The sequence below is a fragment of the Meriones unguiculatus genome, chromosome 11 (assembly GCF_030254825.1).
Source record: "Meriones unguiculatus strain TT.TT164.6M chromosome 11, Bangor_MerUng_6.1, whole genome shotgun sequence".
Taxonomy (NCBI): Eukaryota; Metazoa; Chordata; class Mammalia; order Rodentia; family Muridae; genus Meriones; species Meriones unguiculatus.
Window position 1 is genome coordinate 5,560,202 of NC_083359.1, and position 19,712 is coordinate 5,579,913.

The window sequence follows — 19,712 nt, forward strand, 5'->3', positions numbered from 1 at the left end:
GATTTAGGGTCTAGTGCCAGCTGCCAGGCTCAGCTGCTGGCTACAGAACACCAAACAAACATCTTTCAACCTCAGTTGCCTTATCTCTAAATTTGTGATGACAGCAGTATTGACCTTCGGAAGCTGTCAATGAAATAATAAAAGCCAAACCTCTAGCACTTTGCTAACAGAAGGACTCAATACCCACAGAGACACATAAGACACACGCAGTGATATACACATAGAGACACACAAGATACACATTCACACTGTACACACACACACACACACACACACACACACACGCAAAATCAGGCATTTTTACTGTTATGCTCCTCTAGACCCTCTAAGTAGCCAATATTTCAAATGCTTGGTCAGTAACTTCAAAGTATGAAGATGCAGCCCTGTTCACCTCACTTTGTAAAATCATAACTTTAATACAAAACCATAACAGTGTGTTAGCACAGAAAATCCAAATTCTTTATGAGTGTATGTGTATACATATATAAGTTAAATATGAGCAAATGAAATCCAGAATTGTAACAAAATAAAGCAGCAGAATCAAATAGAGCATATGCCAGGAAAAGACAAATGTTTCAGCATTAGAGAAACTACCATCTACTTTGGCACATTGGGAGGCAATTGATGATGTGTTGACCCAGAAATATAGTTATTAGCCTTAGGAAATAAGACTCAGCCAAAGACTGTGCTCAAGGTTATCTGAGGTAACATTATTAAATTCTTAAGCAATCCAAATACCAAAACTGAAAGAATACTCAAATATGCTTAGCTTATACTGTGCATAAACAAATAAATTATGCCCAAGTGACATATAGAAATAAAAGACGGTTCTTCCTATCCTATAGGAAGAACGGACTTTGGTGAAATCATTAAAATGCATCAATGATTATTTCAAAATGTAAAAATATACTCATGATGTTCATGAAGCACAGAAAAATTAATACGTGCAGTGTGCAGAAGCTGTACATTTTAATATCTGTGTGTGTGTGTGTGTGTATATATACTACATACATAAGAATTACATAAGTGCACAAACAGGCAAGTATAATATTGGGCTTTTTTCCATGCTTTTGCTGATGTACAAATGTTGCAACGAGTAGTCGTCTGCCTTTATTATTTTGCACAAATGTGAAGAAGAAATCATCATCGTGTTTTGATTCTTTTAAACAGGTCAATCTGCATGAAAACTGACACAATCATTCATTGGAATGTTGTTTAAGTGTGTGTGAGAGTGAGCATGCATAGCCCTTTATGAAGCAGGGAAAAATAGGAGCAAATAGAACAAAATGTCACAGTTTTAATTTTCATTTCTACTTCATTTGAAATGCTCTTCCTTAATGCCAGCAGATTAAAAAAAATGTCAACTACTAGAAGAATTGCTTTCAGTGAGTCTTGAACAAGGAGCAAAGCTCTGCACATATCTCAAGTCAAGTCACTTAGCTGGTTGTGACTTTCTTTCAAAGATGCAGTAACGATTACAGTTAAGGTACCTGGGGAATTTCATATAGTGTGCGCCTGTGACAGGCCAATTGTATACATTCGTTCAGCTCTGCTCCCCAGTCAAGACCATTTTAAGAATTAGTCAAGAAAAGAGATGCATGTGAGAGTAAACAAACCTAGAGGACATTATGTTAAGTAAAATATGTCAACAGAGAAAGATAGATTACGACACATTCTCGCTGTGTGTGGATGCCAAAATAGTTGATCTGAATATTGAATAGTTGTTTCTAGAAGCTGGGAAGTCAGTGGGGGAGCGAGACAAGAGGGAAGCCGGTAAATTCTAGGGCTCCACATCACAGGTGGGGGTTGGTGAAAGCAGTTTGCCATGCCTATTCTGTGCTCTGTGACTAGCAAGACCAGATGACAACAAACTTTCAAACACAAAAGGATGAGACAAGCATGTTGATTTCCCCGTTTTGACCAGCGCACATTGTATATGTGTCTTTAAATAGTATACTGTGTTCCCAACTGAGTACAAAATTAAAATTACAAAAGGAACTTAGGAAAAAAACTGAGTTTAACATGGGAATGGACTGCCATTAGCTATCAGAAATGATTTCCTAAATCATTGGTGTCCAGAACCCTTTTCTCCTGTCACTGAGATTCTAAGATGGAAGATTCAAAATGTAACTAACCACCATTCTATCCACTCAATCTGGACTCTACTATTTTTCTTTTTCATCTTGCCATATTGTTTTAAAATGGGGGAGGGGGTCCTCACAGTCCTGTAATCCTAGTGCTTAGGGAGACAGAGGCAGAGGCAGGTGGATCTCTGTGAGTTCAAAGCCAGATTGGTCTACAAAGTAAGTCCGGTTAGCCAAGGTTACACAGAAAAATACTGTCTCAAAAGGGGGATTTGGTGGAGTGGGGAACAAACCACTGTTCTTTCCTTTCCCTCTCTGACAAGGGTTTTCATTGTGCTGGGCTAACCTTCCCCTCTTACCTGAGCCTCCCGAATTCTGAGATCACAGAATCCCTACACACACACACACACACACACACACACACAGTCTCTCTCTTCCCTACCCATCCCACCTCTGTCTCATCTCTCCTCCTGTCTCTCCTCACTCCTTCTCATTCTTACCTCTCCCCTCTTTATTCTCCCTTCCCTTTCTCTACCATACAAAGTGGAATTTTCTCCTATTGTTTAAATTCAGGTCTAACGCAGAATGGATTCAACTTTTGGCAGATAGTTTCTTTTTTATTTGTTTGACATCCTGTCATAGCCCCCTCCCTCCCTTCCTTTTGGTGTCACCCTCCCTCCCTGTTCTCTCCATCCCTGTTCCCTCCATCCCCCCTTCTCTACTCCTCAGAGAAGGGGAGCCCACCCCCTTACCCACCCACACCAGCATATCAAGTTGCAACAGCACTGAGTGCATCCTCTTCCCCTGTGGCCTGCTGATCTAGTCCTGCCAGGGAAAAAAAAGATCGAAAAGCAAGGAGCAGAGTCCATATCAGAGTCAGCCCTGATTCTCCTTACTAGGGCACCTATATGAGTACCTAGCTGCCCGTCGGCTACATCTGTGTAGGAGTCCTAGGTCTTGTCCATGCATGGTCCTTGGTTGGTGCTTCAATCTTCATAGCCCCCTCCTGGGGCTCTGGTTAGATGTTCTGTTGGTTTTCTTGTGGAGCTCCTGCCCCCTCTGGGTCTATCTGTCCTTCACCCAACTCTTCCACAAGGCTCCTTGTACTCTACCCAATGATTGGTTGTGGGTCTCTGCATTTGTTTCCATCAGCTGCTGTGTGGAGCCACTCAGAGGACAGCTATGCTAGGCTCCGGTCTGTAAGCATAGCAGACATTACTCCTTTCAGGGGTTGGCAGATAGTTTCTTCCTTGGCCATAACAGTCTTTCTCAGGAAGGATTAGTGTCATCCTATGAGGAATGCTAGCCTGCTGCTCAATATTCTTTGATTGGCTATTCTGCTTGCCTATGTAAAGGATCCAGTTTCAACACAGGAACCAAGCAGTCATTCAACCATTCTAGCATTGTTGTATGTTAGGATGAAAAGAATAATTGGTCTTAGAAATGACAAAAGAGAAATCTTAATTTTAAAAGTGATGACTTATGAGATTGGAGTCAGGATATTATATGGAAGAAGACTTTGTGTTTCGTTGGCTACGGGGGATGAAAGCAGAGAATTGCCAACATGACCAATGTTTGGATTCCAAGCTCACAGGTGTCAGTGTCATAGGCTGGAGCTTGAAGATTGGAGAATAAAAATGACAAAGTAATTTTGGGAAGGGGAAGGATTTCAAAGGGAATGGAAGAGTTCCCCATGAAGCTTAAGATCTAACACTCTGGCTACATATGCTAATTTGGAAGTGGTCCCTTTAGAAGAGAAGGTAAAAGTTATGAACCAGAGCCCAAGTCTTCATGAAGACACCTGGGCCCAACAAAGCCCCAGTACTTAGGAGGAAAGGGGACTAGAATGTGAGGCCAGAGGTAGGAAAGATGCTTTCAAGAAGATACACAGAGATGGAGATAATAACCCTGCAAAGATTGGAAGAGCTATGATTCATAATTCAGGGAACATAGAGAAAAGATCTCATGTCTTTTCTTCCCCTTGCCTTGGCTAAAACCAGATACAGGTACCAATGAAAAGTTGTGTTAAAGAATTAACACAGTGTTGGAGTATACTTTAGAGGCAAGCCAAATCTCCATTCAAACCATTTTAGAAACCCTTGGAATGCCCTGAACTCTGAGCATTGGCAGCCTAGATCTATTGATTTTATTGTTAATTCAACTCAAGTGGGCTTCTGCATTATGAACAGAGAGAATGCCTTTGAACTATCGAGCTTCGTCAGTAAGCCAAGAAGCTAGGGCTCCTGATCTCAGATACTGAACAGTGCCTGATTTGCATCTCAGGTGTTGTCAGACCTGTATATGTAGAAAAAGAAGAGTCTACTTCCCTTTTGTAGCTGGATGTATCATATATGTGCCCTTGCCAAACACTCTCCCATCTTCCTTCTTCCTTCCTGATCCACATGTACCCTAGGATAGCCTCTGTGGCTAGTCAGCCAGATCCAGGTGTGTGTGTGTAGGGGGTGTCACCACAGTGACCAAAGAAGCCCTGTGCACTTAGAGACAGGAACAGCAGGAAGAGAGGGTTGGGTTATTTTTTTTTTTTGAGTCTAGTATATTGTTGTATGCCTTTCATAGATAGACTTCTTTGAGTCTGTGAAAAACAGTAGAGTTGAGTAAAGAGAAGTGCTGTTATACTGAACAGCCAACAGAATGCCTGGATTCTTCTTTTAAAATGTCCTTTCTGTGACTTTCAGGTGATCGTCAGTATAACCATCCGATCTTAAGCAGCGCTACCCAGACCCCTACACACGGTGAGACCTGGTTGAGAACACTCTGCATCCCATCGGCGTGTCAAGTGGTTCCAACCCAAGGACAGGAGAAGGAGGCGGAGCCCTGTGCCTGTCCTCCTCCAGACCACACAGCTTCACTCTTCCTTTGATTCTGTTGTCCCCTGGATGTTTGTGTCTTTGACATCAGGATGATTTCTCTGTCATAAAAGAGAAGGGAGACCCTTTCTCAACTCATTTATATTTGTAAATATATATATGTATATATATGTATGTATGTATATATGTAAATATATATGTATATATATATATATATATCCATCACTTCTTGTAGCCACACATCCCATACATTCATAGCAAGGAGATTAATATACTCCTTTGCCCAAAGCCATTAGGACTCGTTGACAAATGAAACAAGAGTTAGTTGAACCATCTTGACCTTCCTCAAACTAATTAAAAATTGACAAAACTCAAAATTGATTTTAACTTTACCCTCTTGGCAGAGAAGAGGCTGACAGTTGCCCAGAAGAGGACTGTTATTAAAGGGACAATGGATGGTAAGGCCACCTTTCCCTGTTAGGTTCTAACGTCCTTTCAGAAGACAGCAACTTAGCATCTGGATCCCCAGATTAAACGATTTGGTGTCTCTCTCAGAACTTGGTAGAACATAGGATAGCCCTGTAAACTGTGACCTGAGGGATACAATCTAAACAAAAATGTTTTGAGGTCTGCTGTTACAGGCTTACAGTCTCAGATAATAACGAACGTAAGGCAGGAGGATTGCCAATTCAAGGCCTGTTTGGGCTAGAAAGTTAGTTTGAGGCCAACCTGGGAAACCTAGTATCTTAAACAAAAGCAAAAGCTAGGTCAGTGGTAGCACATTTGCCTGGATGCAGGAGGCCCAGTGTTTATCCCCCATACTTCAAGAGAAAACTAAGATAAAGTGGACAGCTCACCAGTTTATTACCATTCTCAAGCCATATTGCACAGCACCTTGGCACTGAGGCTAGGGCACATCTGGATTAGGAAGGGGGAATGGAGTAATTTGACATATCTTTTCAGTGCTATGGGCTAGTGGATACATGTTATGAGAACAGGAACATAATTGGAAGCTTCTGGTGGTAGGATCTAAGAGAAAAATATAACTGAGAAATGTAGGAAGCAGTTAAAAGGATTTGATGCCAGTTGAAATGCTGACGATGGGGATGACAAGGAAAACTGAGCAGGAACATCTTAAGGTAAGAATTGAGAAGCTAATAGTCACTTAAAAATTGTGTCTCAATGAGAATCAATGAAGACTAAACTGGAGAGCCAAAGGTATTTGGAAAAATGGTGGCTTGGCTATGGGTACCATCTCAGGAATAATTAAGAAAAAAAAAAAAAAGCCAGCATTCAGGAATGGAACCGGTGAGGGTAAATTTGAATCTGAACTTAGAGAATTTGCTTAGTCTATAGAAGATACAAGAAAAACGTTCTGTAGGTAGTTTGAGGTTGTAGCTGGGGATCTTCTCATTAATCTTTGCTGGGAGTAACAGAAGGCTTGAAATTGAGGACTGGCTTTGCAAGAATTCTGCAAGGGGAAAGTAAAAGGCAGAGGCAGAGAGTCTGGGAATGCTGTGGGGATCAGTGAGTGGGAAGAGGAGCCAGAAGAGGCAGGCAAGAAAGCTCCCACGTGTTCACTAACATTCTGGGATGAACAACAACTGAGCTGAGCCTCCTCGGGAAGAGCCAACACAAGCACAGACTCTTGAGTACAAACAGAAGGACTGTTCCCTACTCCACCTCTTCCTGTCTTCTCTCTTCCAGCTGGTACAAGGAGATGGGAATAGAGGGGCTCTGGTGCCAGTTCTTGAGCAGCTTGCAGCACAGTTGAAGTTGAGCTTGCCTACATTCCTCTCTTGGATGGTACCCTTTCCCCCAACACCGAGGAGTGAGCAGAACAGTTAGGAAGGCAGGAAAGTCCTGCCTCTACTTAATCATCCCAAAAGCATTAACTAGATCCTTAGTTTGGGCCATGCAATATGAGAGAAACAGGAAAGTTAGAAAGCAGGACTACTGATGCAAAGGGGATCTCTGAGGTCATTTACAGTCAAGTCATGTCAAATCATTAGAGATCAATGAGATCCTAAGTAGAAGGTAAAATGGAGATGGTAGAAGGAAGAAGAGATACCATTGAGGACCAATAAAATATACCAAGGTTATAGTCACAAGCCTTTAATTAAAGAAGAATGTGATTGAGGAAAAATAAAACAGGCTATCTCATTAGAAGACAAGCTTAATCAAGGCAACCATGGTCAGGACAAAAGGAGCAATGTTCTTGACTCGGTGGTAATTTCAGAATAAGTGGTAGATGACAGTATATAAGCCTACTGCCTTTGGAAGAGGGAGAACTGAGCAATGACCTCAGTGGGATTAAGATGCCAAGACCCAGAGGGAACCCCGTTCTTCTCCAGCATGGTGAGAAGCAAAGAAAGAAGTAGTGCATTGATGGCTATTAACCAAGTGTAGGGAGCAGCACGCTCATGCCCACTCCACTTCCTGGCATCTGTCCTAGTCCATGCCAGGGAGGCTTTCTCTGTACAGCATGTTCTGATCTCTTGGGATACAGAGCATCCCTCACCCCCTCACATATGTACAAAGCTGGCACAAACACCAGCTTGTTGGATGAAATCCCCTGGCTCGATACCCAGTTCTGGGGGTGACAATGCAAGCAGGGAAGAAGAGAGAAGCCAGGAGTTCCAATGCCTGGGGCAATCCTTGGATACAGCCTAGGAGGACTCCTCTCCCCTTCTCCTAGGGACAACAGGATTCTTGCAATCTACAGTGTAACGCTCTCTGCCAAGAGGTGTAGGAAACCACAATCCGCCAACACATCTACCCCAACTCATGACCTGCCCATTCTCAGAGCATCTTTGGCTTTGAGGAATCCCAAACAAGAGGATGGATGGATGATACAGCCAGACTGCTATTTCCCTACTTATTTCTGGAAATGGTATCACTCTTTCCCTGGAAACCACGTGTTGACTTTTGTTTGTTTGTTTATGGTTCCTCCTCTCAAATCAATCAAGCACCAAAGTGTTTTGTCTCCTTCCCCTGAACTTCCATTCCCTTCAGACCTCCCTGTTCACTGCTCCCTCATCCATCCATTTCTCCTCTCTGTTCATTCTAATCTTTCCTCCAGAGCCCACCCACCCACTCATCATCATTTATTCATTCTGTTGACTGTTCATCGTCTCTATTCCTTTGACTCTTTCCTATGTCTCTGCTGACTTTGGAATCTCAGGGTCTATCTTAGGGACCATAGAAAAGAGGAAGGTATGATAGTCAGGTTTCACTCAAGTTTTACCTTCTGGGAGCTTAGAAATTCCTAAGGCAGCCTCTAAGAAAGGGCTTAAAATAAGCAGTAGTGGCCGTGTGGCTCTCAGAGGCTGGACAAGTATGGAGCACAGAGAGGCCCTGGGGGAGCTTCCCCAAAGGAGCATGGAACCGTGGATTCATGTGGATTACAGCTGCAGTGGACATGGATCCTCTGCCCAGCTCTTCCATGGTTGCTACAGCTGCTCCAAAGTCGGATTAGCTGGATATCAGAATTAGATCAGTGTATAGCTATTAGGATGAGACAGTACATTCATGTAGACATGAATTACTTTCTTTGTTCTTATTGTTAGGTTGGTTGTTTTGGGGTTTGCTTGCTTGCTTGCTTGGGTTGTTTTCACTTAATTTGGTTTGGTTTTCAAGACAGGGTTTCTCTGGGTAGCCGTGGCTGTCCTGGAACTTGTTCTGTAAACCAGTCTGGCCTTTTTCAGAGATCCACTTTTAAAGATTTCTTTTTTCTTTTCTTTTCTCTTTTCTTTTCTTTTCTTTTTTCTTTTCTTTTCTTTTCTTTTCTTTTCTCTTCTCCTTCTTTCTTTCTTTCTTTCTTTCTTTCTTTCTTTCTTTCTTTCTTTCTTTCTCCCCTTTCCCATTTTTTGTTTTGTTTTGTTTGATATTGATGAGTTTATGATGTTTAGGGTTTTTGTTGCTAAAATGCCACAACCCCTCTCCCCTGCCCCCCTCCAAAACATTTGGGGAGGAACGGTTTGTTTAGATAATACTTCCACATCAAAGCCGGTAATTGAAAGAAGCCAGGACAAGAAACGTGGAGAACCTGGAGCAAGAATTGAAGCAGAAGCCATTGAGGAGTGCTGTTTACTGGCTTGCTCTTTCATGGCTTGCTCAGTCTGCTTTCCTATAGATCTAGGGTATGAGCCTAAGAGCAGAACTGCTCCCAGTGAGATACACCCTCCCACATCAATCATCCATCAAGAAAATGCCCCACAGACTTGCCTAGAGGGGATGTGACGGGGGCATATTCTCGGCTGCAGTACCTCTTCCCTTTGACTGTAGCTCGTGTCAAGTTTATAAAAGGCTAGCCGGGACAATGCTCTTGCATTGCACCTAGTTCGGTTTTTATCTGACAGACCAGGAATGTATTTGGAGGAAGAAACTGGTGCTGAGTGTCCCAAGTGAATTCTCAAGGACTGATCAATATCTGTGGGAGCCAGAGACAACAAAGACAATGCCTCCACTCCTCCACCCCCAGGACTATTGACAAAGGGAACTGAGCAGGGGGAAACTGAATCCCAGCACTTCTTACTAGGTCCAAGCATAGGAAAGCAAGATGGGGACTATGGTCAGGGATGGAGCAGAAAATAGAAAGGAAACTTGGCAAGTCAGGCTTTGGCTACCTCAGTCTTTATGTTCATTAATGCCGTGCCCTTACTTTGCAGAAAAGCCACGAATGAATAACATCCTGACATCGGCCACCGAACCCTATGACCTCTCCTTCTCACGCTCTTTCCAGAACTTAGCCCACTTGCCCCCATCATATGAATCTGCAGTGAAGACCAACCCAAGCAAGTACTCATCTCTGAAGAGGCTGAGTAAGTCAAGGCTGGCTGGAATTGAGGTCTGTCTCAAGGGTCTCTAAGCCATTCTCCTTTGTGGGACTAAGTGTAGAATCCATAGGTTAAAAAAGTGAGTTGTCCCTAGGATGGATACACAAAATCCTTTTGTTCTCATCATCCTAAATCTGCTCTTTTTTTATAGTTAAGAATGATACACTCGGACCCTGAGGCCACCATCCTCTGTAAGCTATACTCACCACTCACGTACCAGCTTGCCAGGGGCCTTCTTCAAACCGTGGGCCTTCTGTGTGTCATTTCTTATAACAGAGCCAGCAAGGGCCCAAGAACAATTCTAACCCAGCCAAGACCATCTCAAGGACCTGAGCATGCTTCTCATGTACATTCTTTCATTTTATCACTGAAGTCTGGCTTATCCAGGGATCCTGTTCTAATCTGACACTGCTGTTGGCATTGGTGGGTTTAACACATCAAATGTCAAGAGAGTACATTTAGGGACTTTTTTCCTGGCCTGATCCTTGTAACCTCCTCTAATTTCTCCATGAGTAATGCCCTCACCTGCACACGTGTATCTGTATCTGTGTGTGCACATCCATGTATGTACATCTGTGTGTAAGTGTGTGTGCACATCCATGTATGCATGTGTGTGTGTGCATGTTAGAGATGCTACACAGAGGCCTGTGCGTGCTACACAAGCATCTGAGCCCTGAGCTACATCCAGCCCCACAAGTCTCTTGATGGCTTCCCGGTTTCAGTTGGTACTCCATAGCTGAGCATGTGCTTGAAGTTCTGGGGTCACTCACTCTGACAGAAGTCCAACCCACATCTCTCTCAGCCATGTACAGAGAAATGTTGAGTGTTTCTGGCAACAAGTGAGCATCTCTGGCTACCTGAGATGTCTGATGGATTCCCCAATGTGAAAAAAAATGGGTTTAGTAGGCAGGGTAGAGCCCAACCCTGAGCCCACTGAGGAAGAAAGAGCATCCCCACACTACATCCAGATTCCCAAAAGCTTTCTGTAGGAGGCCTCCTTGCTGAACTCTTGGACAGTGCAGCCTCCTGTGTGCCCTGGGAAAGGTAGAGGTTCCATAGGGCAACTCTGGGAGAACCTACCAGGACAGGAGCCCAGAGATCTGAGAAGGATCCTCACACAGTATTGCTACAGCCTGCTGCCTGGCAGGCACAAGGAGTGTGTGGAGGCTGATGATACGGCTGTGTGGGGCTGGCTACCCACGTGTTGGTTCCCTGTACATTGGCTGTTACTCCAGAGAAGGTGTTACTAGGTTCCTAGGTTACCAGCGAAGCTTTTCACAAATGCTTGTCGACGAACATCCTACTTTATTTTAACGGAAGCTGGTTCTGTGCCCAGTTTCCATAAAGCAGTGCTCTAGCCACCATCGGAAGGCTGTCAGCTCTACCTGGGTGTTGTAGCAAGACCCGGAGCCACTCTACTTCAGAACTGCATGCAGTAGCCACAGAAGGCAAACCATAGCAATGCCCTGAGCTTGCCATCAGCTCCAGTGTGAGCTGGGTAGGGAAGTTGTGAACTGTTGCCCAAGGTGCTCCCTGAAGGAGAAGCAGCACTGGGGGCCCGCTTGGAGATTCAGTCAGCCAGTACCCCTGAACCAGAGCCCACCTTTCACAAGACTGGCTTGTGCATGCAGTACAGGAGGGAGTTATAGTCACCTGTCTGGGCCCCTTCACCTACTCCTAACTGAAGAGTCCTGATTACATTATCCTTGTAGATTTCCAGATCTGTGGCTGAAGCAAGAGGGTGTACCCACCCACATCCACTCCCCACTCACTCCCTGAATCGTGGCTGCTCCATCACCCCACTGCTTTCTCTCTGTCTCCTTGCAGCGGACAAGGAAGCTGATGAGTATTACATGAGGCGCCGGCACCTGCCAGACCTTGCAGCCCGTGGCACCCTCCCCCTCAACGTCATCCAGATGTCTCAACAGAAGCCGCTGCCTCGAGAACGGCCACGCAGGCCCATCAGGGCCATGTCTCAGGACAGGGTTCTGTCCCCACAGCGGGGCTTGCCAGATGAATTTGGCATGCCCTATGACCGCATCTTGTCTGATGAACAGCTGCTCTCCACGGAGCGCCTGCACTCCCAGGACCCGTTGCTGTCCCCAGAGAGGACGGCCTTCCCAGAGCAGTCGCTGTCGCGGGCCATCTCGCACACGGACGTCTTTGTGTCCACGCCGGTGCTGGACCGCTACCGCATGACCAAGATGCACTCCCATCCCAGTGCCTCCAATAACTCCTATGCCACCCTGGGCAAGAGCCAGACCGCAGCCAAGCGCCACGCCTTTGCCTCCCGCAGACACAACACGGTGGAGCAGCTGCACTATATCCCGGGCCATCACACCTGCTACACAGCCAGCAAGACGGAAGTGACCGTGTGACCGGCAGCATGGCCAGGCTGGTTGGCAGAGTGAGGGCAGGACAAAGCAGAACAGGGCAGGGATGGGGAACACAGCGTCTAGCCTTGCTCTCCTCCCCTTCCCGGTCCCCCCCCCCCCATTGGAGCTGGAGGTGGGCTGCCTTTGTCCAGAAAGCCATACCCCAGAGACATGGCGCCGATTGCCTGGTCGAGCAAGCACAGACCCAGGCTCTAAAGCTCTTTGTTTCTCAGTAGACTTCCCCTGCAACTGAGAAGAGTGGCAAAGCCCAGCCACTCACTCAGTTCTTGCCCCGCCCCTTCCTGGGGTTCTGCTTGCCAGTGGACCCTCTCCTGAAGGTAACCGGAAGCTGCCTGAGTTTGAACAGCCAGTTGGCCAGAGGGTGCAGTCAGTGGGCTGACCGAACAGGCTGCTCGGTCTTCTTCCTGTATCTAGAACCGCATCACAGAAATCTCTTAGTGCCTAAAAACTGCCTGCTCGCTCTCAGCCAGAGAGCTGCTGTGTCCATAAGCACAATAAGATTCTCTTCTGCCTGCTGGAACTCTGGTCTCTACAGAGTGGCCCTTCCCTTGCTGAGCCCTGCAGCCCCACCACAGGGAGGGTTCCCTTCCTTCAGCTGCTTGGATGCCCCTGCCTCTGTGCTGTGGGGGCTGTGCTCTCCCCAGCCTTCCCTGTTTTTCCTCAAAGCTCTCTGGAGCTTTAGCTCTTACCCTCCAGAGAAGAGTAGCGATGGGTTGCCAAGACTTTAGAGGTGCCTTGGCGGCCTCCTGATTGTCTCCCCATTTCCTCCAGGCCTCTGGGTCTGAAGTAGGACCGCCTCTCAGGCCTGCCTTCTTCACCCGAGCTCTGCTCCCAGGAGGCATCTGCAGTGGGCACAGAGCGAGGGTGTGGGGGGCCACTGTGATGCCCAGGATCTCAGGGGCTCGCCATTCCCATTTTCTAGGGTTCTGCCTGTCCCAACCCATGAGCCTCAGGCAGGACAGAGGCAGAAGTTTCCAGACACAGAGAGAAGAAGCTTAGCCCTCAAACAGGCAGGGGCTCTCTGAAGTGGTCATGCTGGAGCCTGCCCATTCCTTTCCACCGTCTTTGCTCACTCCACCAGCCCTTTTCTGTTTAGAACCCAATCTCTCTCCCGCTGTTACCTCCCAGACCTATCTCCCCAACGTGCCCCTGCAGCTCCATTACTTTCAGACCAGTGGATTCAAGTGACCAAAGCCCATTGGCAGATGCAAATAGATAACAGGTTCCCAGGATGTCGCTCTGAGGGCCATATCAACCCCTCTTCCTTGCAGGAGTGCTTGGGCATATGGCAGGGTCACCTTGAGCTCTGTGAAAGGCCCCACCACCAGCCCATCTCAGCCCCTTCTTTGCCTCAAATTTAAAGATAGACAAGGTGACAAGTTTTCCAAGCTACTGGAAAACTATCAATGAGAGCAATCCTGCTCCCCCTAAGATCAGGAGGAGAAAGACAATGAAGCCCCACCCCCACCACTTCTGAGGGCCAGGGTACCTCTTTGGGACTGGGGATAATTGGCCCCAGACTGTCTGGTGAAGTGACATAAGAAATCGAACCATCATTTACCAGACTCCAGCAGTGATGCCCTTAAGTCAGATTTTATATCCTCTCAGTTCTGCATGGATAGCCCTTAAAAGGTGAGGTGGTGAGAAGCTTGCATCTGTCCTGGTCGTTTTTAATCTAGTCAAGTCTACGAGCCAGAGAGAAGTCAGTGGACTGCTTCCCCTCACTGCTTTCAAGAGTCTCAAGCTCTCCTGAGCCCCTCTCCAGAATCCCCCTCTGTGAAAAGGAGTGTTCTGCATAACTAGGAAGGATGGAAGCTGGGCCTTCCAAAGGGCTGTCCCTGGCACCATAGAGCCAGAAGGCCCCAGACCATTCTGCTTTCCACACTGTAAACACATAAACCTTCTTAAGGGCTGGTCCCCATGGGTCTATGAGATTTTGCTGCAGAAGGTAAGGCTTACAGGAAGAGAGGAACTCAATCCAAATAGAGAATGGCTCACTTCCAGAAGCAAAGGCATGTCTCACAGCTGGCCCCCAGCCCAGCACCCTATACCTCTCTAACCCTTACCTGGTTTCTTTGAAGACCACGTGCTGGTGGGAAGGAGAAGGGACAAGATTGTGGTGGGCAAAGATCCACTCCCATGTGTTTGTACATCCCATGGATAATCTTCCAGATACCAAGTTTTCCAGCCCTTGGGGAGCAAGACCTTAACCCAGGCTCCTCCCTCAGCCTTGGCTCTGACAAGGTGTCTGTCTGTCTTTCTGTCTGTCTGTCTCAGGGGTTGTTGGACAAGTTGATTCCAAGCTATTTCTCAACCCTGCCTTACCACCATCTGGTATAAAATAACTGGCATCAGTTACGTCAGAAAATTCTAACGGAATGCTTGCTTCTCCTGAAGGCTTTTCTTTTGATCTATCTTGGAACAAAAGGAATAGTAGCAAAAATTGACGTCTACAAACTACTCTAATCCAGTACCCCCTCCACTCCAAACTCTGGAAAACTGTGTCTAAAATGGGACATGGAAATATAGTACCCCCCATCTTCAGTTTTGCATGACTACATTTCAATTACCTATAGACAACCATGATCCAGAAATATTTACATTTGTCTTAACTCTTTTGAGAGAGTCTACAATCACATAGCTTTTATTACAGTATATTCTTATAACTTGTCCTATTTTGTTATTGTCTATCTCTCCCTGTGCCTAATTTACAAATTAAATTTTATTGTATGTGTATGTATACAAAGAAAAACACTATATATATAGAAAGAGTTTGGTACCATGTATAGTTTCAGGCACCTGTTGGGACTGTTGGAGCTTATCCCTCAGTGATAAGGAAAAACCACTAGATCCCCTCAACTCATCCATCACTCGAGAACCAGCTGTCTCCATTGCTGTATGAAGTCATTTGTAAGTGTCTGGGGCTGGAACCCAGACCACTGCTTCTAGCCCAAGCAGGCTGGTTTCCTCTGTCACATAGTAGGGCAATTGCTCCCTCATGATAAACACTCATATCCCAAGCAAACCCAACATTCCCCTCTGCTTGTTTTGTACCTTTATGCATGTCTCCACTGCCCTAGATTTGACTGTGTACAGGTCTCACTTGCCCCAAATGTTCCTCCTGAATATCTCTTACCACCCCCATCCTTCATCATTCCTTTCTCACTTCCTCCAGTGAACTCTTGGCACCATATGTTCATGAGCCACACAGGCTTGCAATTAGTTCCTTAACCTCCTAACTGGACTTTGATCCTCAGAACTCTCCAGTGTCTTAGGTAATGTGTTTCTCTTGGGAAGTTCCCCCAGCTGAAATATTTCCCCATCTTCACATTCTGTTCCCTGTGTTAACCTTCTATGCCAGTATCCTCTTGCCTTCCTCTCATTTCCATCTTCAATTATCAACCTTCCTCCAACCCTAAGTTCTTTTACCTGGACCTTCTGAAGTCTCTAGTTTTAAGCATTAGAGCTCTTGATGTAAACTGTGGAAGACTCTGGCATTCTTTGAGTCCATTGTTCGCCTCATTAGTTTGTTATACTTTCTCACATGGGAGATGACACCCCAAGGTGTGAGGTCACTGGGCTCCTCCCATCCCTCTAATCTCTAAAGGGAGAGCTGCCTGATTAGAGGTGCCATGGCCAAAAGATCAGCTTTGGTTCCTGCAGCTACCAGACTCAAGAAACTCTTGGCTCAACCTGTTATTAGCCCAGAGTGTTCTGCTCTGGCCAAAGATTCCTCCCCTTTGATGCCTGTAGATCTTGTTTCTACCCCGATACCCTTCCTCTTGTGGATATCACAGCTTTTCATTCACCCCAAAGACACGAGGACCTCATAAGTCTCCAAGTATGGAGGAGTAATTATCCCAACATCTCTGCCACAAAACTCAACCCATTGCCTTTGGAGAGTTCTTGACTGACACCTACTTCATCCTTCATCCCTTCCACAGATGTCTGTGGACTGGACCCAAGGTCATAGTTTGAAAGGGCTGCCTATCACTTGGACCCTAGAAGGCACCTGCTATGTGAGGAGCAGGCACATTAGCTCCCTCACATTCCTCTGTGACCCTCTCTGAATTTGGGAAACTCTGGAATATCTCAAAAGGCTTGCTCTGCTTTATCAGAGAATTTTCAGGGCTTAAGTGTTATTTTTATAAACAAGTGGGTTAAACATGAAAGACAAGTCTTTCTGGTCCCTCTCTTTGATTTTGGAAGGTGGCATATCAAAGAGAAAGAAAAAAAAAGGGACTGAGGCTCTAGAGACATGACTTCTAGGTCTGGCTTTTGTCTTCATCTTGCCATGTGACTATAGACAAGTCACATTTCAGTTCAGTGCCTCAGTTTCCTTACCTATAAAATGGGCTTTGACTAGATGAGCCCTCAAAGTTTTATCCAGCTCTTACACTCTAGGGTTTTCCATCTTCACATTCCCTTCTCACTCATTCCCACTTGAACTGAGCTGCACCCATCACACTCTGCCTGCCCTGGGGTAAAATCCTCACAGGCCCTAGACAGCCACCAGACTCCTCACCAGATTGTGGGTGGAACCAATGGGATTGGCCACTCATGGATGCTCTTGTTATCTGAAAGTTGAGGCCTAACGACTCAACAGGTCACCAATCATGTGTCTCAAAAGCCTCTCATATAAACATACCTGTAACACCTGGGTATCTGTTGCTGTTAAATTCTGAGTTTGGAGTTTTCATTTTTGATGTTGTCCTCATAGCTGGAGGGAGGTGACTCTACTTTTAGAGAGGGGACAGGATGAAAGGGTCTAGATATCTGACCATGACATTGGGCACAGAGTTTGTATTTAAGGTCAGATGGAAAATTTGTCCCATGCCCCAAAGGAGCATGCTTGACAGAGGCTCTGTGTGGCAAGGGATGTCATCATATCCCACCCCACAGCATGTGTCCCGAAGAAGACCACATCTGGATGCTGAAGCTCCATCTCAGCTGGAGAGGATGAGGCACCGCCACCTGGGCTGCTGGGAGGCGGGTTCTCACCCCATCCTGTATCTTTGTGGCTTCTCTTCACGATACCATCATCCTCCCCATGAAGGCTTTGGAAGTATCAATGGAAATTCCAAGTCCCTGTCATCAAACCCATCTTGTAAATCGCAAACACATTAACATTCCATCATTCAGAGAAAAAAAAAATGATGCTGTGTGTTTGCTTAACAGCCTCCTATGGGAGAAGAAGACCCTGCTCAACTTTGCTGCCAACCCTTCAATGACCCTCAAATGCCACTCTACAGGAGGACTCATTCATTTGCTTAATAGTGGCAAATCTGTCTCTAGTCCTGTAAACTCAACTAGACATTTTGTAGTAAAGAATTCTTGAAATTCTCTAATAAAAGGCAATTCTTACTGTAACATTTTTAGTTTGGGAACACAATTTCCTAAGGGGTGGGGTTAAAGGAACATTTTTACTCATTAGCTGGATTTATGGATTCTATGTTTATTATATGATAGTATTATGGAAAGTACCTTTCTATCCATACCTTTGCAGTTTCTCCATCACTCACATTACTGCTTCTGTACAAATTCATCATCCGCCTTCCCTGTCAAAGCACACCCTATATGTACTGTGAACAGAGATTGATTTAGTAAGATTTAGTCTTAAGGATTTTTCCACTTTTGTCAGTAACAGATATTTATGGATCAAAAAGAAAATAAAGCTGTTTCAACATAACCTGTGTGTCTTAAAGTAGCCACATGCTTACAGAGTCAAAACAAAGGTCATGTGAAAACAAAAACAAGAAACAAAAAACAAGGAAGGATATGGGAAATAACTGTAGTCATGAGAGGAAGCAGGTATTGACCATAGAGGGTTGCTAGGGAACTTTGGGTGTGATGAGATGTTCTAAATCTGGTTGTGGGGAAAGGATTATGAGCTCAGTTTGAGGCTGACCTAGGCTACATACTAAAATGTTATTTCAAAAAAAAAAAAAAAAAAAAAAAGCAAAACAGAAAAAACAACCCAAACCAACAAATCAGGTCTATGTTGAGGTGGTGGCTGCAGAACTACGTAGATCACTGAAATCACCAAAGTGTAGATTTATAACTGCAGCATGTTATGGTGTATAATCGAGCTTTTACAAGTGAGGGCAGAGGAATCCAGAAAGGTAGCCTCAGGACATTGTGTCACCTGAGAGCAGAGCTGAACTTTCTGCTGCTCTCTATACATATCTACTCTAGCACCATTCTTCTTAAATATCAGGTGTCACTTTTATTTTAACATTAGTTACCATGGCTGAGCAGATTAAAGGTGCTAAAGATCCGTGACATTTAACCAAGAACATCAAAAACCATGAAAATTGATTCAGATTTGCAGTTTTGTTTAAGACTCTATTTCCCTGGATGTGGTTGTGATATTATTTTCTTTGGCCCGTGCTTGTTTTGCTACTAAGGTTATTTGTTGATCACCAGAGCCTAGAAACAGGCTGAGCAAACAAAATGCTGCCAGGGAGAGCATTTAGCCTACCCCACAAGGCGGTGTCTTTGTAGTTTCTAGAATCCAGGGTTCAACATAGTCTCTTCCCACTCCTCCAACTCTCCTGTAACCAAGTCCTTCTCATTGGAGGTACTGGGCTGATATTTTTAAATCCTAGGCCAGACCTGGTGGTATACGTCTGCAAATATCAGCTACTCAGGAGGCTGGAGCAAGAGAATCAGAAGTGAGTTCAAGGGGAGCCTGAGCTGGAGCTGTCTCAATAGTGAAGAATATTTTAATTAGTTAATTAATGGGCTAAGTGGTAGGGCACTGAGTTACCACCCATGATGTCCTAGGTTTAATTCTGCAGAGAAATCATTTTAATCTTTATTTCCAAAGGTTTTCGTTCTCCTGAAATGGGCACAGCTTTGGTTGCTCTTCCTGAACATGGTAACACATCTTCCAGAACACATTCATTCATCATGACATTCTCCACTGCAGCACCTTGTCTTCCTTCCTAAGTCAGGCTCTGACACAGGACAGCTCATAGCAAGCACTCACATGCATCGACACACATGTAGAAATGCCTGTAGTCTGTATTCATCCGTGAGAAGAAACCTTGGGAAAAACAAATGTTTTGATTGGAAGATTTTTAAACAAGTAAAAGTTAATCTTATGATTACCAATGCATATAATGACTAAATTAGGCTAATAGATTGTCCCCCAAAATAAACTCTCAGGGGAGACTTCCTTTATTGAACATATAAAAATAATAAAGCTTACAATTAAAAACACATTCAGGGATTGATACTTCCTTCCTTCCTTCTTCCTTCCTTCTTCCTTCCTTCCTTTCTTCCATTACAGTATCTTGCTGTGGCCGCAGAGCAAACTAGCTTAGAACTCTCCAGCAGCCCACTGATTGAACCTGGAATCTTCCTGCCTGGGCTTCCTGAGTGGTAGGATTACATCCCTGAGACTCTTCAAATTTCTGTTTTCTTATTTAAAACAAAACAAGGTAATCTATATACCAGGAAATCCTTCTGAAATGCCTCATTACCACATTAGCCTATGTTTCTATAGCTTCACTAAAACTTTTTAGAAAATAGTGATTAGTCATGGGGAGAATGGAAGGGTAG

General features: G+C 45.0%; 1 protein-coding gene and 1 long non-coding RNA gene across 4 annotated transcripts in view; one reads left to right on the plus strand and one right to left on the minus strand.

Annotated features, from left to right (window-relative positions):
• Shisa6 (shisa family member 6) overlaps nt 1–17,499 on the plus strand; it is a 280,010-nt gene extending 262,511 nt beyond the window's left edge. For all 3 annotated transcript variants that reach the window (XM_060363485.1, XM_021644313.2, XM_021644315.2), the window contains 3 exons: nt 4,781–4,837; nt 9,583–9,735; nt 11,578–17,499. In XM_060363485.1, coding sequence (XP_060219468.1) covers nt 4,781–4,837; nt 9,583–9,735; nt 11,578–12,128 — 761 coding nt within the window. In that variant the 3' untranslated portion in view covers nt 12,129–17,499. The remainder of the gene's footprint in view (nt 1–4,780; nt 4,838–9,582; nt 9,736–11,577) is intronic.
• The window catches only part of LOC132646277 (uncharacterized), a 184,593-nt gene that overhangs the window by 137,048 nt on the left and 27,833 nt on the right, over nt 1–19,712 (minus strand). The window lies entirely within an intron of this gene.